Below are 17,500 nucleotides of genomic sequence, written 5' to 3' on the forward strand. Positions count from 1 at the left end.
GGAGGATGTTGCAGGCAGCAGAACGTTCTCCATGGCGTCTCCAGACTGTCACGTCTGTCACATGTGCTCAGTGTGAACCTGCTTTCATCTGTGAAGAGCACAGGTCGCCAGTGGCGAATTTGCCAATCTTTGTGTTCTCTGGCAAATGCCAAACGTCCTGCACAGTGTAAGCACAACCCCCACCTGTGGACGTTTCTGACCTGTCTGTTTCTGACCGTTTGAGCAGACACATGCACATTTGTGGCCTGCTGGAGGTCATTTTGCAGGGCTCTGGCAGTGCTCCTCCTTGCACAAAGGCGGAGGTAGCGGTCCTGCTGCTGGGTAGTTGCCCTCCTATGGCCTCCTCCACGTCTCCTGATGTACTGGCCTGTCTCCTGGTAGCGCCCCCATGCTCTGGACACTACGCTGACAGACACAGCAAACCTTTTTGCCACATCTTGCATTGATGTGCCATCCTGGATGAGCTGCACTACCTGAGCCACTTGTGTAGGTTGTAGACTCCAACTCATGCTACCACTAGAGTGAAAGCACCGCCAGCATTCAAGTGACCAAAACATCAGCCAGGAAGCATAGGAACTGAGAAGTGGTCTGTGGTCCCCACCTGCAGAACCACTCCTTTATTGGGGGTGTCTTGCTAATTGCCTATAATTTCCACCTGTTGACTATTCCATTTGCACTATTGTCAATCAGTGTTGCTTCCTAAGTGGACAGTTTCATTTCACAGAAGTGTGATTGACTTACATTGCGTTGTTTAAGTGTTCCCTTTATTTTTATGAGCAGTGTATATCACTTTGCCTTATGGGAAGGTGCTCCATCATGCTGGAAAAGGCATTGTTCGTCACAAAACTGTTCCTGGATGGTTGGGAGAAGTTGCTCTCGGAGGATGTGTTGGTACTATTCTTTATTCATGGCTGTGTTTAGGCAAAATTGTGAGTGAGCCCACTCCCTTGGCTGAGAAGCAACTCCACACATGAATGGTCTCTCAGGATGCTTTACTGTTGGCATGACACAGGACTGATGGTAGCGCTCACCTTGTCTTCTCCTGACAAGCTTTTTTCCGGATGATCCAAACAACCAGAAAGGGGATTCAGCAGAGAAAACGACTTTACCCCAGTCCTCATCAGTCCAATCCTTGTACCTTTGGCAGAATATCAGTTTGTCCCTGATTTTTTCCTGGAGAGAAGTGGCTTCATTGCTGCCCTTCTTGACACCAGGCCATCCTCCAAAAGTCTTCGCCTCACTGTGCGTGCTGATGCACTCACATCTGCCTGCTGCCATTCCTGAGCAAGCTCTGTACTGGTGGTGCACCGATCCCGCAGCTGAATCAACTTTAGGAGACGGTCCTGGCACTTGCTGGACTTTCTTGGGTGCCTTGAAGCCTTCTTCACAACAATTGAACCGCTCTCCTTGTAGAGCCGATAAATGGATGATTTAGGTGCAATCTTACTGGCAGCAATATTGCCTGTGAAGTCCTTTTGTGCAAAGCAATGATGACGACACTTGTTTCCTTGCCGGTAACCATGGTTGACAGAGGAAGAACAATGATTCCAAGCACCACCCTCATTTTGAAGCTTCCAGTTTGTTATTCAAACCCTGTCCGGGGGTGTCCTCGGATGGGGCCACAGTGTCTCCTGACCCCTCCTGTCTCAGCCTCCAGTAATTATGCTGCAGTAGTTTATGTGTCGGGGGGCTAGGGTCAGTTTGTTATATCTGGAGTACTTCTCCTGTCCTATTCGGTGTCCTGTGTGAATCTAAGTGTGCGTTCTCTAATTCTCTCCTTCTCTCTTTCTTTCTCTCTCTCGGAGGACCTGAGCCCTAGGACCATGCCCCAGGACTACCTGACATGATGACTCCTTGCTGTCCCCAGTCCACCTGGCCATGCTGCTGCTCCAGTTTCAACTGGCCTGGGCCCTAGGACCATGTCCCAGGACTACCTGACATGATGACTCCTTGCTGTCCCCAGTCCACCTGGCCATGCTGCTGCTCCAGTTTCAACTGTTCTGCCTTACTATTATTCAACCATGCTGGTCATTTATGAACATTTGAACATCTTGGCCACGTTCTGTTATTATCTCCACCCGGCACAGCCAGAAGAGGACTGGCCACCCCACATATGCTCTCTCTAATTCTCTCTTTCTTTCTCTCTCTCGGAGGACCTGAGCCCTAGGACCGTGCCCCAGGACTACCTGACATGATGACTCCTTGCTGTCCCCAGTCCACCTGACTGTGCTGCTGCTCCAGTTTCAACTGTTCTGCCTTATTATTATTTGACCATGCTGGTCATTTATGAACATTTGAACATCTTGGTCATGTTCTGTTATAATCTCTACCCGGCACAGCCAGAAGAGGACTGGCCACCCCACATAGCCTGGTTCCTCTCTAGGTTTCTTCCTAGGTTTTGGCCTTTCTAGGGAGTTTTTCCTAGCCACCGTGCTTTTACACCTGCATTGTTTGCTGTTTGGGGTTTTAGGCTGGGTTTCTGTACAGCACTTTGAGATATCAGCTGATGTACGAAGGGCTATATAAATACATTTGATTTGATTAGATTTGAATCAGCATGACAGAGTGATCTACAGCCTTGTCCTCCTCAACACTCACACATGTGTTAATGAGAGAATCACTGACATGATGTCAGCTGGTCCTTTTGTGGCAGGGCTGAAATGCAGTGGAAATGTTTTTTGGGGATTCAGTTCATTTGCATGGCAAATCAGGACTTTGCAATTAATTGCAATTCATCTGATCACTCTTCATAACATTCTGGAGTATATGCAAATTGCCATCATACAAACTGAGGCAGCAGACTTTGAAAATTTGTGTCACTCAAAACTTTTGGCAAGGACTGTAATTATACAATAGTTATCTTTTGTTTGTTTTTAATCCCATCCTTCAGCTACCCTCAACCCCTCCCATATATCTCTGAAGACCATCCAGTTTGATTCTATTTGCCTTATATTTTTAACTGTGCTTTTTCACAAACGTTCTAAACATTTTACAGACACAGTATATTTGACCTTAGTTACCTTGTTTTTTTCTCCCACCCTTCAGCTCCCTTCTACCCCTCCCAATCTCTCACTTAACATAAACTATGCAACTACTATATGGAATCATGTAGTAATCAATATCATGTAGAAACCAAAAAAGTGTTAAGTTAAAGAAATCAAAATATATTTTAGATTCTTCAAAGTAGCCACCCTTTGCTTTGATGAAAGCTTTGCACAATCTTGGCATTCTCTCAACCAGCTTCATGAGGTAGTCACCTAGAATGCATTTCAATTAACAGGTGTTTCCTTTTATTCTTCTTTCCTTCTTAATGGCAATTGATCTCTTAACACCATCCATTTAAAAAAAATGTCTAATTACCATGTATTTTCAACTGTGCTGTGAAAAGTTCTGAACCTTTCTATTCACATACATTTTTTCTAAAAGTATTATTATATTATTGATGGATTGACTATGACTTTTCAAATCACCCAGCAGTGATATTTGCAGAGTTAGCTCTTTCTCTGAACCTCCCCCACACAATAATTCAACCCCTCTCAGTAGCCCCTGTCCTCTCAAATATATTTTTTTATTTCCCATCTATCCTTCTATCTTTCTATTTCCCATCTCTCCCTCTCTCAACCCTGAGTCATGTTCCAACCATGTCCTCTGAAATATTTGCATCAATAGCATTTCTATCGATTCAGTTTCAATTAATCACAAACATCTGCAGCGCATGTTGTAACCCATGTACAGTACCAAAAAGTACCAGTGTCAAAAGTTTGGACACACCTACTCATTCCAGGGCTTTTCTTTAGTTGTACTATTTTATACATTGTAGAATAATAGTGAAGACATCAAAACTATGAAATAACACAAATGGAATCATATTGTAATAAAACAAGTGTTAAACAAATCAAAATATATTTTATATTCTCCGAAGTAGCCACCCTTTGCTTTGATAAAAGCTTTGCACATTCTTGGCATTCTCTCAACCAGCTTCATGAGGTAGTCCCCTGGAATGCATTTCAATTAACAGGTGTACCTTGTTAAAAGTCAATTTGTGGAATTTCTTTCCTTATTAATGCATTTGAACCAGTCAGTTGTGTTGTGACAAGGTAGCAATTGTACACAGAAGATATCCCTATTTTGTTATGCAAGAACAGCTCAAATAAGCAAAGAGAAACGACAGTCCATTATTACTTTCAGACAAAGGTCAGTCAATCCGGAAAATCTCAAGAACTTTGAAAGTTTATTCAAGTGCAGTCAAAATCCATCAAGCGCTATGATGAAACTGGCTCTCATTAGGACTGCCACAGGAAAGGAATACCCAGAGTTAACTCTAATGAACTTATCCTCTGCAGGAGAGTTACCAGCCTGAGAAATTGCTGCCCAAATAAATGCTTCACAGAGTTCAAGTAACAGACATCTCAACATCAACTGTTTAGAGGAGACTGCGTCAATCAGGCCTTCATGGTCGAATTGCTGCAAAGAAACCACTACTAAAGGACACCAATAAGAAGAAGAGACTTGATTGTGCCAAGAAATACGAGCAATGGACATTTGACCAGTGGAAATATGTCCTTTGGTCTGATGAGTCCAAATGTGAGATTTTTAGTTCCAACCGTGTCTTTGTGAGACGCAGTGTAGGTGAACGGACAATTTCTGCATGTGTAGTTCCCACTGTGGAGGTGTGATGGTGTGGGGGTGCGTTGCTGGTGACACTGTCTGATTTATTTAGAAATTAAGGCACATTTAACCAGCATGGCCACCACAGTATTCTGCAGCGATATGTCAAACCATCTGGTTTGTGCTTAGTGGGACTATCATTTGTTTTTCAACAGGACAATGACCCAACACACCTCCAGGCTGTGTAAGGACTATTTGACCCCTTAATGCAACCGCTGTGTCAGATTTCAAAAAAGCTTTACGGAAAAAGCACACCATGCAATAATCTGAGTACAGCGCTCAGAGACCAAAACAAGCCATACAGATACCCACCATGTTGTGGAGTCAAAATAAGTCAGAAATAGCATTATAAATATTCACTTACCTTTGATGATCTTCATCAGAATGCACTCCCAGGAATTCCAGTTCCACAATAAATGTTTTGTTTGTTCGATAAAGTCCATAATTTATGTCCAAATACCTCCTTTATGTTTGCGCGTTTAGTTCACAAATCCAAATTCACAAGGGGCAGGCACTTAGTTCCAACGACAGTTCCATTACAGTTCGGTAGAAACATGTCAAACGATGTATAGAATCAATCTTTAGGCTGTTTTTATCATAAATCTTCAATAATATTCCAACCGGACAATTCCTTTGTCTTTAGAAAGGAAAAGGAACGGAACGCAGCTAACTCTCAAGGGCTCACGCGAGATTGAGCTCATGACATTCTGCCAGACACCTGACTCAAACAGCTCTTATTCTCTCCCCCTTCACAGTAGAAGCCTGAAACGAGGTTCTAAACACTGTTGACATCTAGGAAGCCTTAGGAAGTGCAATTGGACCAAATTCTACACTGATAGGCAAAGACTTGAAAACCTACAAACCTCAGATTTCCCACTTCCTGGTTGGATTTTGTCTCAGGTTTATGCCTGCTATATGAGTTCTGTTATACTCACAGACATCATTCAAACAGTTTTAGAAACTTCAGAGTGTTTTCTATCCAAATATATATATATATAGCTTCTGGGCCTGAGTAACAGGCAGTTTACTCTAGACATCTTATTCATCCAAGCTACTCAATACTGCCCCCCAGCCATAAGAAGTTAAAGACTGTTGGAAAAGCATTTGAGGTGAAGCTGGTTGACAGAAAGCCAAGTGTGCAAAGCTGTCATCAAGGCAAAGGGCGGCTACTTTAAAGAATATAAAATATATTTTTTATTTGTTTAACACTTTTTTGGTTACTACATGATTCCATATGTTTTATTTCATAGTAGTCAAAATAAAGAAAAACCTTTGAATGAATACATGTGTCCAAACTTTTGGACTGGTCCTGTAAGTGCAGATAACAATGGGCTTACAGTAGGCTATTTAGCATCTCCACAGAACACAAGGTGATTACTTGCCGTACGTGGTTTTAGCAGCCATTGGTAAAACATTACATATGGCATTCAAGCTTGCAATAAGGCTCAGTAGATATACATTGATGGAAATGTCTGCTTAAACCAAGCTTGCTGATATTAGATTATAATTGTTCTCATCGAATGTCGTGAAGCTTGCTATAAACAGATATCTACTGTGGTAATTCAATTACCTAAGTGCACCACACTAGTATATCAAAGCAGGTGTTTGATCCAATAGTAGTCCAACTCCTGATGCAGTTAGCCACACAGCAGTAATATGCCCAGTCACTCAAGTGAAATGAGAGAGCGCTTCTCCACATGGTAAAACAATCATGTCTGCTTTATACGCTCCATCTCTAGCTGTGTGAACTACCTGAATATGCCCCAGTGTTGTGTTCAGCGGGAGCAATAAAGGAGTTAACTTACTTTGAGGCCCCGGACTCTAGTCTAGCAGTGACGCTCACACCTTCAGAACCGCATACATAAGTACAAATACAAAGAAAAACATGACAGTGATGCCCCCCGCTGATGACATCACATAATGACTCACCCTCTGGTCTGTAGTGGGCCACGATGGTTACAGTCTGCCCAGCATTTTTCAGTGCCGCAGCCGCCTGCTCGTGAGTGGCGCTGCGGAGGTCCACCCCGTTCACCTGCAAGTGGGAAAAGCAGAAAGGAGACAAGTCATCAGGTTCATGTTCATGCTAATCAAGCAACCTCGCCCTCACAAGACTTTAGTCAACCAGGCAAGTGTTCGAGAACACATTATCTTTTACAATATAGACCTGATCAAGTGTAGCAAAGCAGACAAATGGAGAATAAAGCTCAACTTAAAAACTCAAAAAATAAAAATATCAGTGCCTTTAGAAAGTATTCATTCGCCTTGACTAATTCCACATTGTTATATTGCAGCCTGAATTCAAAATGTATTAATAAATATATTTTTTTCCTCACATCTACACACAATACCCAACAATGAAAAAGTGAAAATATGTTTTTAGAAATGTTACTAATTGTGTTAAGATTTGTTTTTACACTTTAAAAAAAAACAACATTTTATATAAAGGCTGTAACAAACAAAATGTGGAAAAAGTCAAGGGGTGTGAATACTTTCTGAAGGCACTGTATACAACAGACAACATGAATAGGGTGTAACACAGAGCATTAAAAACACAATGGGACACAAGTGGTACTAAAAAACTGTTAAAACGGGTAAGAATGGAGCTCATTTTGACTATCCCCAGTCGGCGAAATTGGCTGTAATGACGACATTGTGACCAGCTTGGCCCGCTGGGTACAGGTAACTTACACAAGACTGGCGATGATGGAAATATCTGTGCAAATGGATTGAAGATTGTTTTGCACATTCATTTTTGTGTGTGTTAGTGTAGCATGGCTGTGCCCATGTGTGTAAGTGCAATAGTGTGTTTGAAGATGTTCTTACGGAAGGTGTGTGGCTGTGTGTGCCTGCAAACTCGGTGTGTGTGTGTGCAAGTGTACGTGCTAGAGTGCCAGCATGAGTGTGCACGTGTTAGGTTATCCTTACAGAGACGAGGCGGTCTCCTTTCCTCAGCTCGCCACACAGATCTGCAGGTCCCCCTGCCAGGATGAAGGAGATGAAGATGCCCTCTCCGTCCTCTCCACCCACTATGTTGAAGCCCAGGCCCGTCGTCCCTCTGTGGAGCACCACCTTCCTGGGCTCTCTGGGAAGACACGACAAAGAATAATGGATAAAGTCCTCAGTCAGATTATTTCTCTAAAGTAATATGGTGGTGGTTGTGAATCCTCGTAGTAAAGTCCATAGATTAAAAAACAAAAACATCAAAAGGTAACATTTTAGATTAAGTATGCTCTTATACCTGTGTAGTAACAGTCACAGTAGTAACATCGTATTAACATATTACAAAACAACACACAACAGTGCTATTGCTACTACAGTGCTTGATTCACCTCACACTACATACTGTAAATCTGGCAATTTCATTATAACTGCACTATAACATCAATGTTTTGAACTATTGAACCAATACATGTCATTTTAATATACAACCACTAGGGGGAAAAGGCCATGTTAATTCTCATGATGTGTGGCACAATAAGGATACAAGGCTGGAGAGATGACATTTTACTATGTATTACTTAAGCACAATCTGGATGGTTCTTCATCTCTTAAATGCTTAAATCTTGATTCAATCACTATTATATATTACCCATAGATTTTTTTACCACTAGAACCGCTCATTCTGACTGCAACATTCTAACATTTCATTAGTTTAGGTTACTGTAGGCTATACGTAAAAACAAAAACAAACAAATTCATCTGTTCAATCAATTTTATTTGTGGAATGCCTGTTACAACTATGAACCAGAACTTCAGTGCTGGAACACGGTAATATCTTATTTTTATGACAAAATAAAACAAATACCAACACCCACAGTCAGCAAGACGTCTTGTCAAATATGAAAACATCACTAGCCTAAACATAAGCGGCAAGTGGCCTTGATAAAGTGAAAATCTGCACAAATGCAATAATGCCATTATAATGGATCTAAGTTTTGATATGACAGCAATCGAGCTCGTGCCTTCACACAATGGCATCAGTTGGATTTTAATTAGCGGTTATCGCTTGTCCTAACAGTTGACACAAATCTTTGTAACTTTCACTTGCGTGACACACTGACATACCTTTGTTTAGTTGTAGTGCATAACAGTCTCCGGTTCTCTCTATTGAGTCCCCTTTGTCTTGTAATTTTTCAGCACCGCTGTGCAGGTGCCTTATTTTGCGCATAGGGAGCTCCCGTCTCACTTTGTTCATGGTGCCGGCCAATCGTCCATGGTCACATTTCTCCGCTTGCCTCAAGCCTCATCACCACATTCTCTGGCAGTTGCTCACCTGCTACCCGATGTGGATCTTTTCCCAGACATTGAAAGCCAGCATGTACAATTAAGCACGCTTTCACTGTGTAGCCTACTCAAAGTAGGCCAGAGTAGACTAATGAGACTGGATTCTGTGGACTGATTTAGGATACATCCCACCATTATAATTATAACAGATCAAGACAATAGAATGGCCTGCCCTGTTTGTCATTCACAATTGGTAATTACACAATTATGCAGTGTTCACTTCCCCGAGCTCATCAACTCACCCATTCTCTGCATCATACTTTACATAATGTATTTAATATGCGGTGTGTGAAATTTGTGGTATTGTTTAGTTCAATTTTTGCAATTATTGGGGTGGTCATCAGCTGGGCAATGCACTTTCAACTGTCGGAAGAAGGAGTAGAGAAGGCCCTACTGTCGGGGGAAGGAGTAGCTACGGGAGAAAACCATTATAAAAATGATATGCCCTCCTAAAACTGGTTATAACTCCAGTTATGTTTGTGATTTTAAGATTTTAACACCGACAGTGTGTTATAGACTTATTTAGGAAAAGCCAAAGGAAGGGAACATGACTTAAAAATGGCAGAGTAACATAACCGTTTGATTCAGGAGCAGTCAAAATTACTGCTTTAGCAGTTCTAGTGTTAAAAGGGGCCATCTGCAGTTGCTACATTACATTTTTGACTTATAAATTAATTATACATACCAATTGATTCTTGAAGAATATACACTACACGACAGAAAAGTACAGTGCCTTCGGAATTATTCAGACCCCTTGACTTTTTCAAATTGGTTAGGTTACAGACTTGTTCTAAAAATGTATAAATTGTTCTTTCCCTCATCAATCTATACACAATACCCCATAACGACCTAGCAAAAACAGGCATTTTCTTTTGCCCATTTATAATAAAAAATAATAAAAAACAGAAATATTACATTTACATAGGTATTCAGACCCTTTACTCAGTACTTTGATGAAGCACCTTTGGCAGCGATTACAGCCTCGAGTCTTCTTGGGTCTCTGACTTCCTCCCTATAGGATGTCTCGTCTTTGTCGGTGATCAGGCCTACCACTGTTGTGTCGTCTGCAAACTTGATGGTGTTGGAGTCGTGCCTGACCATGCAGTCATGGGTGAACAGGGAGTACAGGAGGGGACTGAGCACGCACCCCTGGGGAGCTCCAGTGTTGAGGATCAGCGTGGTAGATGTGTTGCTACCTACCCTCCCCACCTGGGGATGGCCCGTCAGGAAGTCCAGGATCCAGTTGCAGAGGGAGGTGTTTAGTCCCAGGATCCTTAGCTTAGGGATGAGCTTTGAAGGTACTATGGTGTTGAACGCTGAGCTGTAGTCAATGAATAGCATTCTCACATAAGTGTTCCTTTTGTCCAGGTGGGAAAGGGCAGTGTGGAGTGCAATAGAGATTGCATCTGTGGATCTGTTTGGGCGGTATGCAAATTGGAAAGGGTCTAGGGTTTCTGGGATAATGGTGTTGATGTGAGCCTGCCAACCTTTCAAAGCACTTCATGGCTACAGACGTGAGTGCTATGGGTCTGTAGTCATTTAGGCAGATTGCCTTTGTGTTCTTGGGCACAGGGACTATGGAGGTCTGCTTGAAACATGTTGGTATTACAGACTTAACCTCTTGGAACCCCCCCCCCACTAAATAGCATAGCGCAACGGTCAAATAATCTTACTAGAAAATATTCATATTCATGAAATCACAAGTGAAATATAGCGAAACACAGCTTAGCCTTTTGTTAATCACCCTGTCGTCTCAGATTTTGAGATTATGCTTTACAGCGAAAACAATACAAGCGTTTGTGTAAGTTTATCAATATACTAACAAAACATTATGTACACCTAGCGGCAGGTAACTTGGTCACGAAAATCAGAAAAGCAATCAAATTAATCGTTTACCTTTGATGAGCTTCGGATGTTTTCACTCCCAGTTAGACAGCAAATGTTCCTTTTGTTCCATAAAGATATTTTTTATATCCAAATACCTCCGTTAGTTTGATGCGTTGTGCCTAGGAATCCACCGGAAATAGCGGTCACGACAATGCAGACAAAAATTTCAAATTATATCCATAATATCGACAGAAACATGGCAAACGTTTTTTTATAATCAATCCTCAAAGTGTTTTTCAAATATCTAATCGATAATATATCAACCGGGACAGTTGGCTTTTCACTAGGACCGGGAGGAAAAATGGCTACCTCTCTGTTTAGCACAAAAATCTTCCAAATAAAAGCCTGAAACTACGTCTAAAGGCTGTAGACACCCTAGGGAAGCCACAGAAAAAGGAATCTGGTTGATAACCCTTTCAATAGGCAATAAGGGATGCATAGAAATACAGGGGTTTCAAAATAAGAGTCACTTCCTGATTGGAGTTTTCTCAGGATTTCGCCTGCAATATCAGTTCTGTTATACTCGCAGACAATATTTTTACGGTTTTGGAAACTTTAGAGTGTTTTCTATCGTAAGCTGTCAATTATATGCATATTCTAGCATCTGGTCCTGAGAAATAGGCAGTTTACTTTGGGACGTTATTTTTCCAAAAATAGAAATAGTGCCCCCTAGCTTCAAGAGGTTAATCAGGGACATGTTGAAAATGTCAGTGAAGACACCTGACAGTTGGTCAGCACATGCCCGAGAGTTTATCTAATGTGTCATTTACATACCTATTTGAAGGTTTGTGTCGAATTTGAATCAGGTTTTTAGGGCGGTGCTAAAGTGATCTTAGAAGTAAACAGCGGCTTTGAGAATGATGATCGCATGCAATGATGCAAAAAATGACTAGGTATCTCCCCTTTACCCATTGTCCATTTCTTGTTTTTAAAGGATGATAAAAGTGGTGGAGAGATGCGTGCTGTAGGTTACGACATGACACGTCAAGATGTAATGGAGGGTCAGTTTTTTCAAATTTTCTCCAATACTATAGAGCCATTACCATGTTGATCAACGCTTTAATAGAAACCTAGTTCACACCCCCGATTTTGACAACAACACAGTCACATTTAGTTTTCTTTGTAGCCTCGTTTGAATGTTGCGGCTGCGCACATTTGTACGGAATGGGGTGAGCTTACGTTAGCTAATTTAACAGCTACCTAGCTAGAGATTGTACCGGAGTTCAAAAGTTGGATAACTAGCTAGGTAGCATGCTAATCCAAAAAAGGCTAGCTTTAACAAATTGCATGGAAATTCTGTCATGTCTATATTCGCTAGCTAGCTGGCAGCTGCAGTTTATTAGCTAGTGAGCCAAGCTAACTAGCCAGCAAACGTGATCTAACTAACTGTATCATGCCACAGAATATCTTGTGCTAAATAGTCTAGCAGAATATCTATATTCAAAAAGACATTTTAGGTTTTACCTAATGCTAGCAAGCAAACATTTCCTAGCCAGTATTGAGGACAGAGGTGCTAGCAAATGTTAGATAGATAGCTGCGCAGTGTGCTAAATCAACCAGCAGAACTTCTGTATCTAAAAGTGAAAATTGCAAAGATAATTTACCCTCTTCTCCCTGTCACCATTTTTATCTGGTGAACATTTATTTAGAGTAATCTCTTCTGTCTGGCCTAAGCACACTTCTCATAGCCATGTCCATCTTGATTCTTAACGAAACACTGTGACATGATGTCAGTGTCAGCAAGTTCTGTGCATGTTCCAGGACGTCTTTATTCAAGCACGTTTCTCAGATGGCCAGATCCATGAAACCAGTGAACCACACCAATAATATGTCTCGAACTCTTCAGATGAGGCCTTCATTCCTGAAATAAATAAGTGTACCAATGCATCATCAGGGTTTCAAACGCGGGGCAAGACATAGTTGACCCCCTTTTCTTTCCATTGGTCTGAACACCAACCATATTTTTTCCTTGGACAGAGCAACAATGTATTTGTATTTATTATTGATCCCCATTAGCTTGCTGCCAAAGCAGCAGATAATTTTGCTGGACCCCCGGAAGAGTAAGGCAGTTTATGCAATTTTAAAAACATTACAATACATTCACAGATTTCACAACACACTGTGTGCCCTCAGGCCCCTACTCCACCACAAACACAAACTCAGCAAAAAAAGAAACGTCCTCTCACTGTCAACTGCGTTTATTTTCAGCAAACTTAACATGTGTAAATATTTGTATGAACATAACAAGATTCAACAACTGAGACATAAACTGAACAAGTTCCACAGACATTGAATAGTGTGTCCCTGAACAAAGGGGGGAGAGTCAATCAAAAGTAACAGTCAGTATCTGGTGTGGCCACCAGCTGCATTAAGTACTGCAGGTCATCTCCTCCTCATGGACTGCACCAGATTTGCTAGTTCTTGCTGTGAGATGTTATCCCACTCTTCCACCAAGGCACCTGCAAATTCCCAGACATTTCTGGGGGGAATAGCCCTAGCCCTCACCCTCCGATCCAACAATGGGATTGAGATCCGGGCACTTCGCTGGCCATGGCAGAACACTGACATTCCTGTCTTGCAGGAAATCATGCACAGAATGAGCAGTATGGCTGGTGGCATTGTCATGCTGGAGGGTCATGTCAGGATGATCCTGCAGGAAGGGTACCACATGAGGGAGGAGGATGTCATCCCTGTAACGCACAGAGCTGAGATTGCCTGCAATGACAACAAGCTCAGTCTGATGACACACCGCCCCAGACCATGACGGACCATCCACCTCCAAATCGATCCTGCTCCAGAGTACAGGCCTCGGTGTAACGTGCATTCCTTCGACAATAAAGGCGAATCCGACCATCACGCCCGTTGAGACAAAACCGCGACTCGTCAGTGAAGACCAGTTTTTGCCAGTCCTGTCTGGTCCAGCAACGGTGGGTTTGTGCCGATAGGCGATGTTGTTGCCGGTGATGTCTGGTGAGGACCTACCTTATAACAGGCCTACAAGCCCCCAGTCCAGCCTCTCAGCCTATTGCGGACAGTCTGAGCACTGATAGAGTGATTGTGCGTTTCTCGTGTAACTCGGGCAGTTGTTCTTGCCATCCTGTACCGGTCCCGCAGGTGTGATGTTAAGATGTACCGATCCTGTGCAGGTGTTGTTACACGTGGTCTGCCACTGCGAGGACAATCAGCTGTCCGTCCTGTCTCCCTGTAGTGCCCTGGCCACATCTGCAGTCTTCATGCCTCCTTGCAGAATGCCCAAGGCACGTTCACACAGATGAGCAGGGACCCTGGGCAACTTTCTTTTGGTGTTTTTTAGAGTCAGTAGAAAGGTCTCTTTAGTGTCCTAAGTTTTCATAACTGTGCCCTTAATTGCCTACAGTCTGTAAGCTGTTAGTGTCCTAACAACCGTTCCACAGGTGCATGTTCATTAATTGTTTATGGTTCATTGAACAATGGGAAACCGTGTTTAAACCTTTTACAATGAAGATCTGTGAAGTTATTTGGATTTTTACTAATTATCTTTGAACGACAAGGTTCTGAAAAAGGGACGTTTCTTTTTTTGCTGAGTTTATCTACCAGTACTAAATGCATGTGTATGTATACTGCGTATGATATTCTGTGTGTATTTGTGTGTGTGTGTATGCATGTGTCTGTTTTTATCTGTTTTAAATCACATTTTACTGCTTGCGTATGTTACTTGATGTGGAATAGAGATCCATGTAGTCAAGGCTCTATGTAGTACTGTGTGCCTCCTATAGTCTGTTCTGGACTTGGGGACTGTGAAGAGACTGTGGCATGTCTTGTGGGGTATGCATGGGTGTCCGAGCTGTGTGCCTGTAGTTTAGACAGACAGCTCGGTGCATTCAACATGTCAATACCTTTCATAAATAAAATGAGTGTTGAAGTCAATCTGTCCTCTACTTTCAGCCAGGAGAGATTGACATGCATTTTATTAATATTAGCTCTCTGTGTACATCCAAGGGCCAGCTGTGCTGCCCTGTTCTGAGCCAATTGCAATATCCCTAAGTCCTTTTTTGTGGCACCTGACCACATGACCGAACAGTAGTCAAGGTGTGACAAAACTAGCGCCTGTAGCACCTGCCTCGTTTATAGTGTTGCTAAGAGGCAGAGCATCGCTTTATTATAGACAGTCTTTTCCCCATCTTAGCTACTACTGCAACAATATGTTTTGACCATGACAGTTTAATCCAGGGTTACTCCAAGCAGTTTAGTCATCTGAACTTGCTCAATTTCCACATTATTTATTACAAGATTTAGTTGAGTGTTTTTTTTCCAAATACAATGCTTTTAGTTTTAGAAATATTTAGGGCTAACTTATTCCTTGCCACCCACTCAAACTAACTGCAGGTCCTGAACTGTTGCAGACAGTTCAGTCGCTGTAGAAGCTTACGTGTATAGTGTTGAGTCATCCGCATACATAGACACACTGGCTTTACTCAAAGTCAGTGGCATGTCGTTAGTAAAAATTGAAAAAACCTGATTCTAGCTGGATTATATTTTAGAGGCTTCCATTAAAGAACACCCTCTGTGTTCTGTTAGACACGTAACTCTTTATCCACATTATAGCAGGGGGTGTAAAGCCATAACACATACGTTTTTCCAGCAGCAGACTGTGATCGATAATGTCAAAAGCTGCAATGAAGTCTAACAAGACAGCCCCCAATCATTTTATTATCAGTTTCTCTCAGACAATCATTAGTCATTTGTGTAAGTGCTGTGCTTGTTGAGTGTCCTTCCCTATAATCATGCTGAAATTCTGTTGTCAATTTGTTTACTGTGAAATAGCATTGTATCTGATCAAACACAATTATTTCCAGAAGTTTACTAGGGTAACAGGCTGATTGGTCAGCTATTTGAGCCAGTAAAGGGGCTTTACTATTCTTGGGTAGCGGAATGACTTTAGCTTTCCTCCAGGCTTTAGGGCACACACTCTCTAGTAGGCTTAAATTAAAGATGTGGCAAATAGGAGTGGCAAAATCATCTGCTATTATCCTCAGTAATTTTCCATCTAGATTGTCAGACCCTGGTGGCTTGTCGTTGTTCATAGACAATAATTGTTTCACCTCTTCCACACTGACTTTACGGAATTCAAAAGTACAATTCTTGTCTTTCATCATTTGGTCCGATATACTTGGATGTGTCATGTCAGCGTTTGTTTGCTTGTCTTGCCAATGAAAAAGTAATTAAAGTAGTTTGCAATATCAGTGGGCTATGTGATGAATGAGCCATCTGATTCAATGAATGAAGGACCGAGTTGGCTTTTTTCCCCAAAATGTTATTTAAGGTGCCCCAAAGCTTTTTAGTATCATTATTTATAAAATTGATCTTTGTTTCATAGTGTAGTTTCTTTTTCTTTTAATTTAGTTTAGTCACACGATTTCTTAATTTGCAGCACGTTTGCTTTGAATCATTTGGGCTGCTAGACTTAATTGCCATACCCTTTGCCTCATCCCGCTCAACAATACCACTTTTCAATTCTTCATCAATACAAGGGGAAATAACAGTTTTTACAGTCATTTTCTTAATGGGTGCGTGCTTATTAATGCAATCTAGTTTTAAATGTCTTCTATTTGGCTATTCAAGATGCCGTAGCTGTCAGACGTCTTTGTCCTGTCGTGTCCCTTTGTATATATATTTTTCTTTGCATATTTAAAAAAAATATTTTCCTAAACCTCAACTTCTAAATACTCTCCTACAACCGCCTCTCCCAATGTGGCGTGGATAGGTTTTTTTTTCTAAAGTATTTCTATTTACTTTGGATCTGGAATCCCTCAACTGAAGCTAGCCAGCAAACTACCTACCAGCTATCAGTCAGCAAACCACTGCCAGCTAACCTTTAGCTCGGAAAGCTCTCGCCAGTTCGTACAACGTGACTCAAACCAGAGCATAACGGACCTATTTTTTCCCTCCATATCCCCGGATTCCTACCGCAAACTCTGGACATTTTCATCTAGATCTTCACAATTAACTAACCGCAATCCCGGGTAACTACTCCTGGCTAGCGTTTCCATCCTGGAATACCGACATGAATACCGACTGGAATACCGACATAATCTGCCCGAGGATTCCAACAGGACCCTCAGGCGCGACGCTAGCCCCGGTCTGCTAACTGCAAGCTTGCTTGAACCGGTCTGCTAACTGCTAGCCCCGGTCTATTAACTGCTAGCTTGCTTTCCCCGGTCTGGACCTGCTTGCTTGCTTGCTAGCCCCGGTCTGCTAAGTGCTAACTTGTTAGCCCCGGCCTACTAACTGCTAGCACCGGCCTGCTAACTGTCTGAATCGCAGTGTCCCCAGCCAGCCTAACCCCTCACTGGACCCATATGTTCACTTGGCTACGCATGCCTCTCTCTAATATCAATATGCCTCGTCCATTACTGTCCTGGTTAGTGATTACTGTCTTATTTCACTGTAGACTCTACAGAGCCTCTAGCCCTGCTCAATATGCCTTAACCAACCATGATGTTCCACCTCCTACATATGCAATGACATCACCTGGTTTAAACATCTCTAGAGACTATAGCTCTCTCATCATTACTCAATGCCTAGGTTTACCTCCAATGTACTCACATCCTACCTTACCTTTGTCTCTACACTATGACTTGAATCTATGCTATCGTTCCCAGAAACCTGCTCCTTTTACTCT

At 42.1% G+C, this 17,500-nt stretch overlaps 1 protein-coding gene across 18 annotated transcripts in view; it reads right to left on the reverse strand.

Moving 5' to 3' along the window:
* The window catches only part of LOC115114090 (discs large homolog 1-like protein), a 281,300-nt gene that overhangs the window by 55,805 nt on the left and 207,995 nt on the right, over positions 1-17,500 (reverse strand). For all 18 annotated transcript variants that reach the window (XR_010461748.1, XR_010461749.1, XM_065013249.1 and 15 more), the window contains 2 exons: positions 7,594-7,750; positions 6,598-6,700 (listed from right to left, as the gene is read on the reverse strand). Coding sequence is in view for 16 of the 18 variants with exons in the window: in XM_065013249.1 (XP_064869321.1) it covers positions 6,598-6,700; positions 7,594-7,750 (260 nt within the window). In the remaining 2 variants the exon portion in view is untranslated. The remainder of the gene's footprint in view (positions 1-6,597; positions 6,701-7,593; positions 7,751-17,500) is intronic.

This window comes from Oncorhynchus nerka, linkage group LG9b (genome assembly GCF_034236695.1).
Source record: "Oncorhynchus nerka isolate Pitt River linkage group LG9b, Oner_Uvic_2.0, whole genome shotgun sequence".
Lineage (NCBI taxonomy): Eukaryota > Metazoa > Chordata > Actinopteri > Salmoniformes > Salmonidae > Oncorhynchus > Oncorhynchus nerka.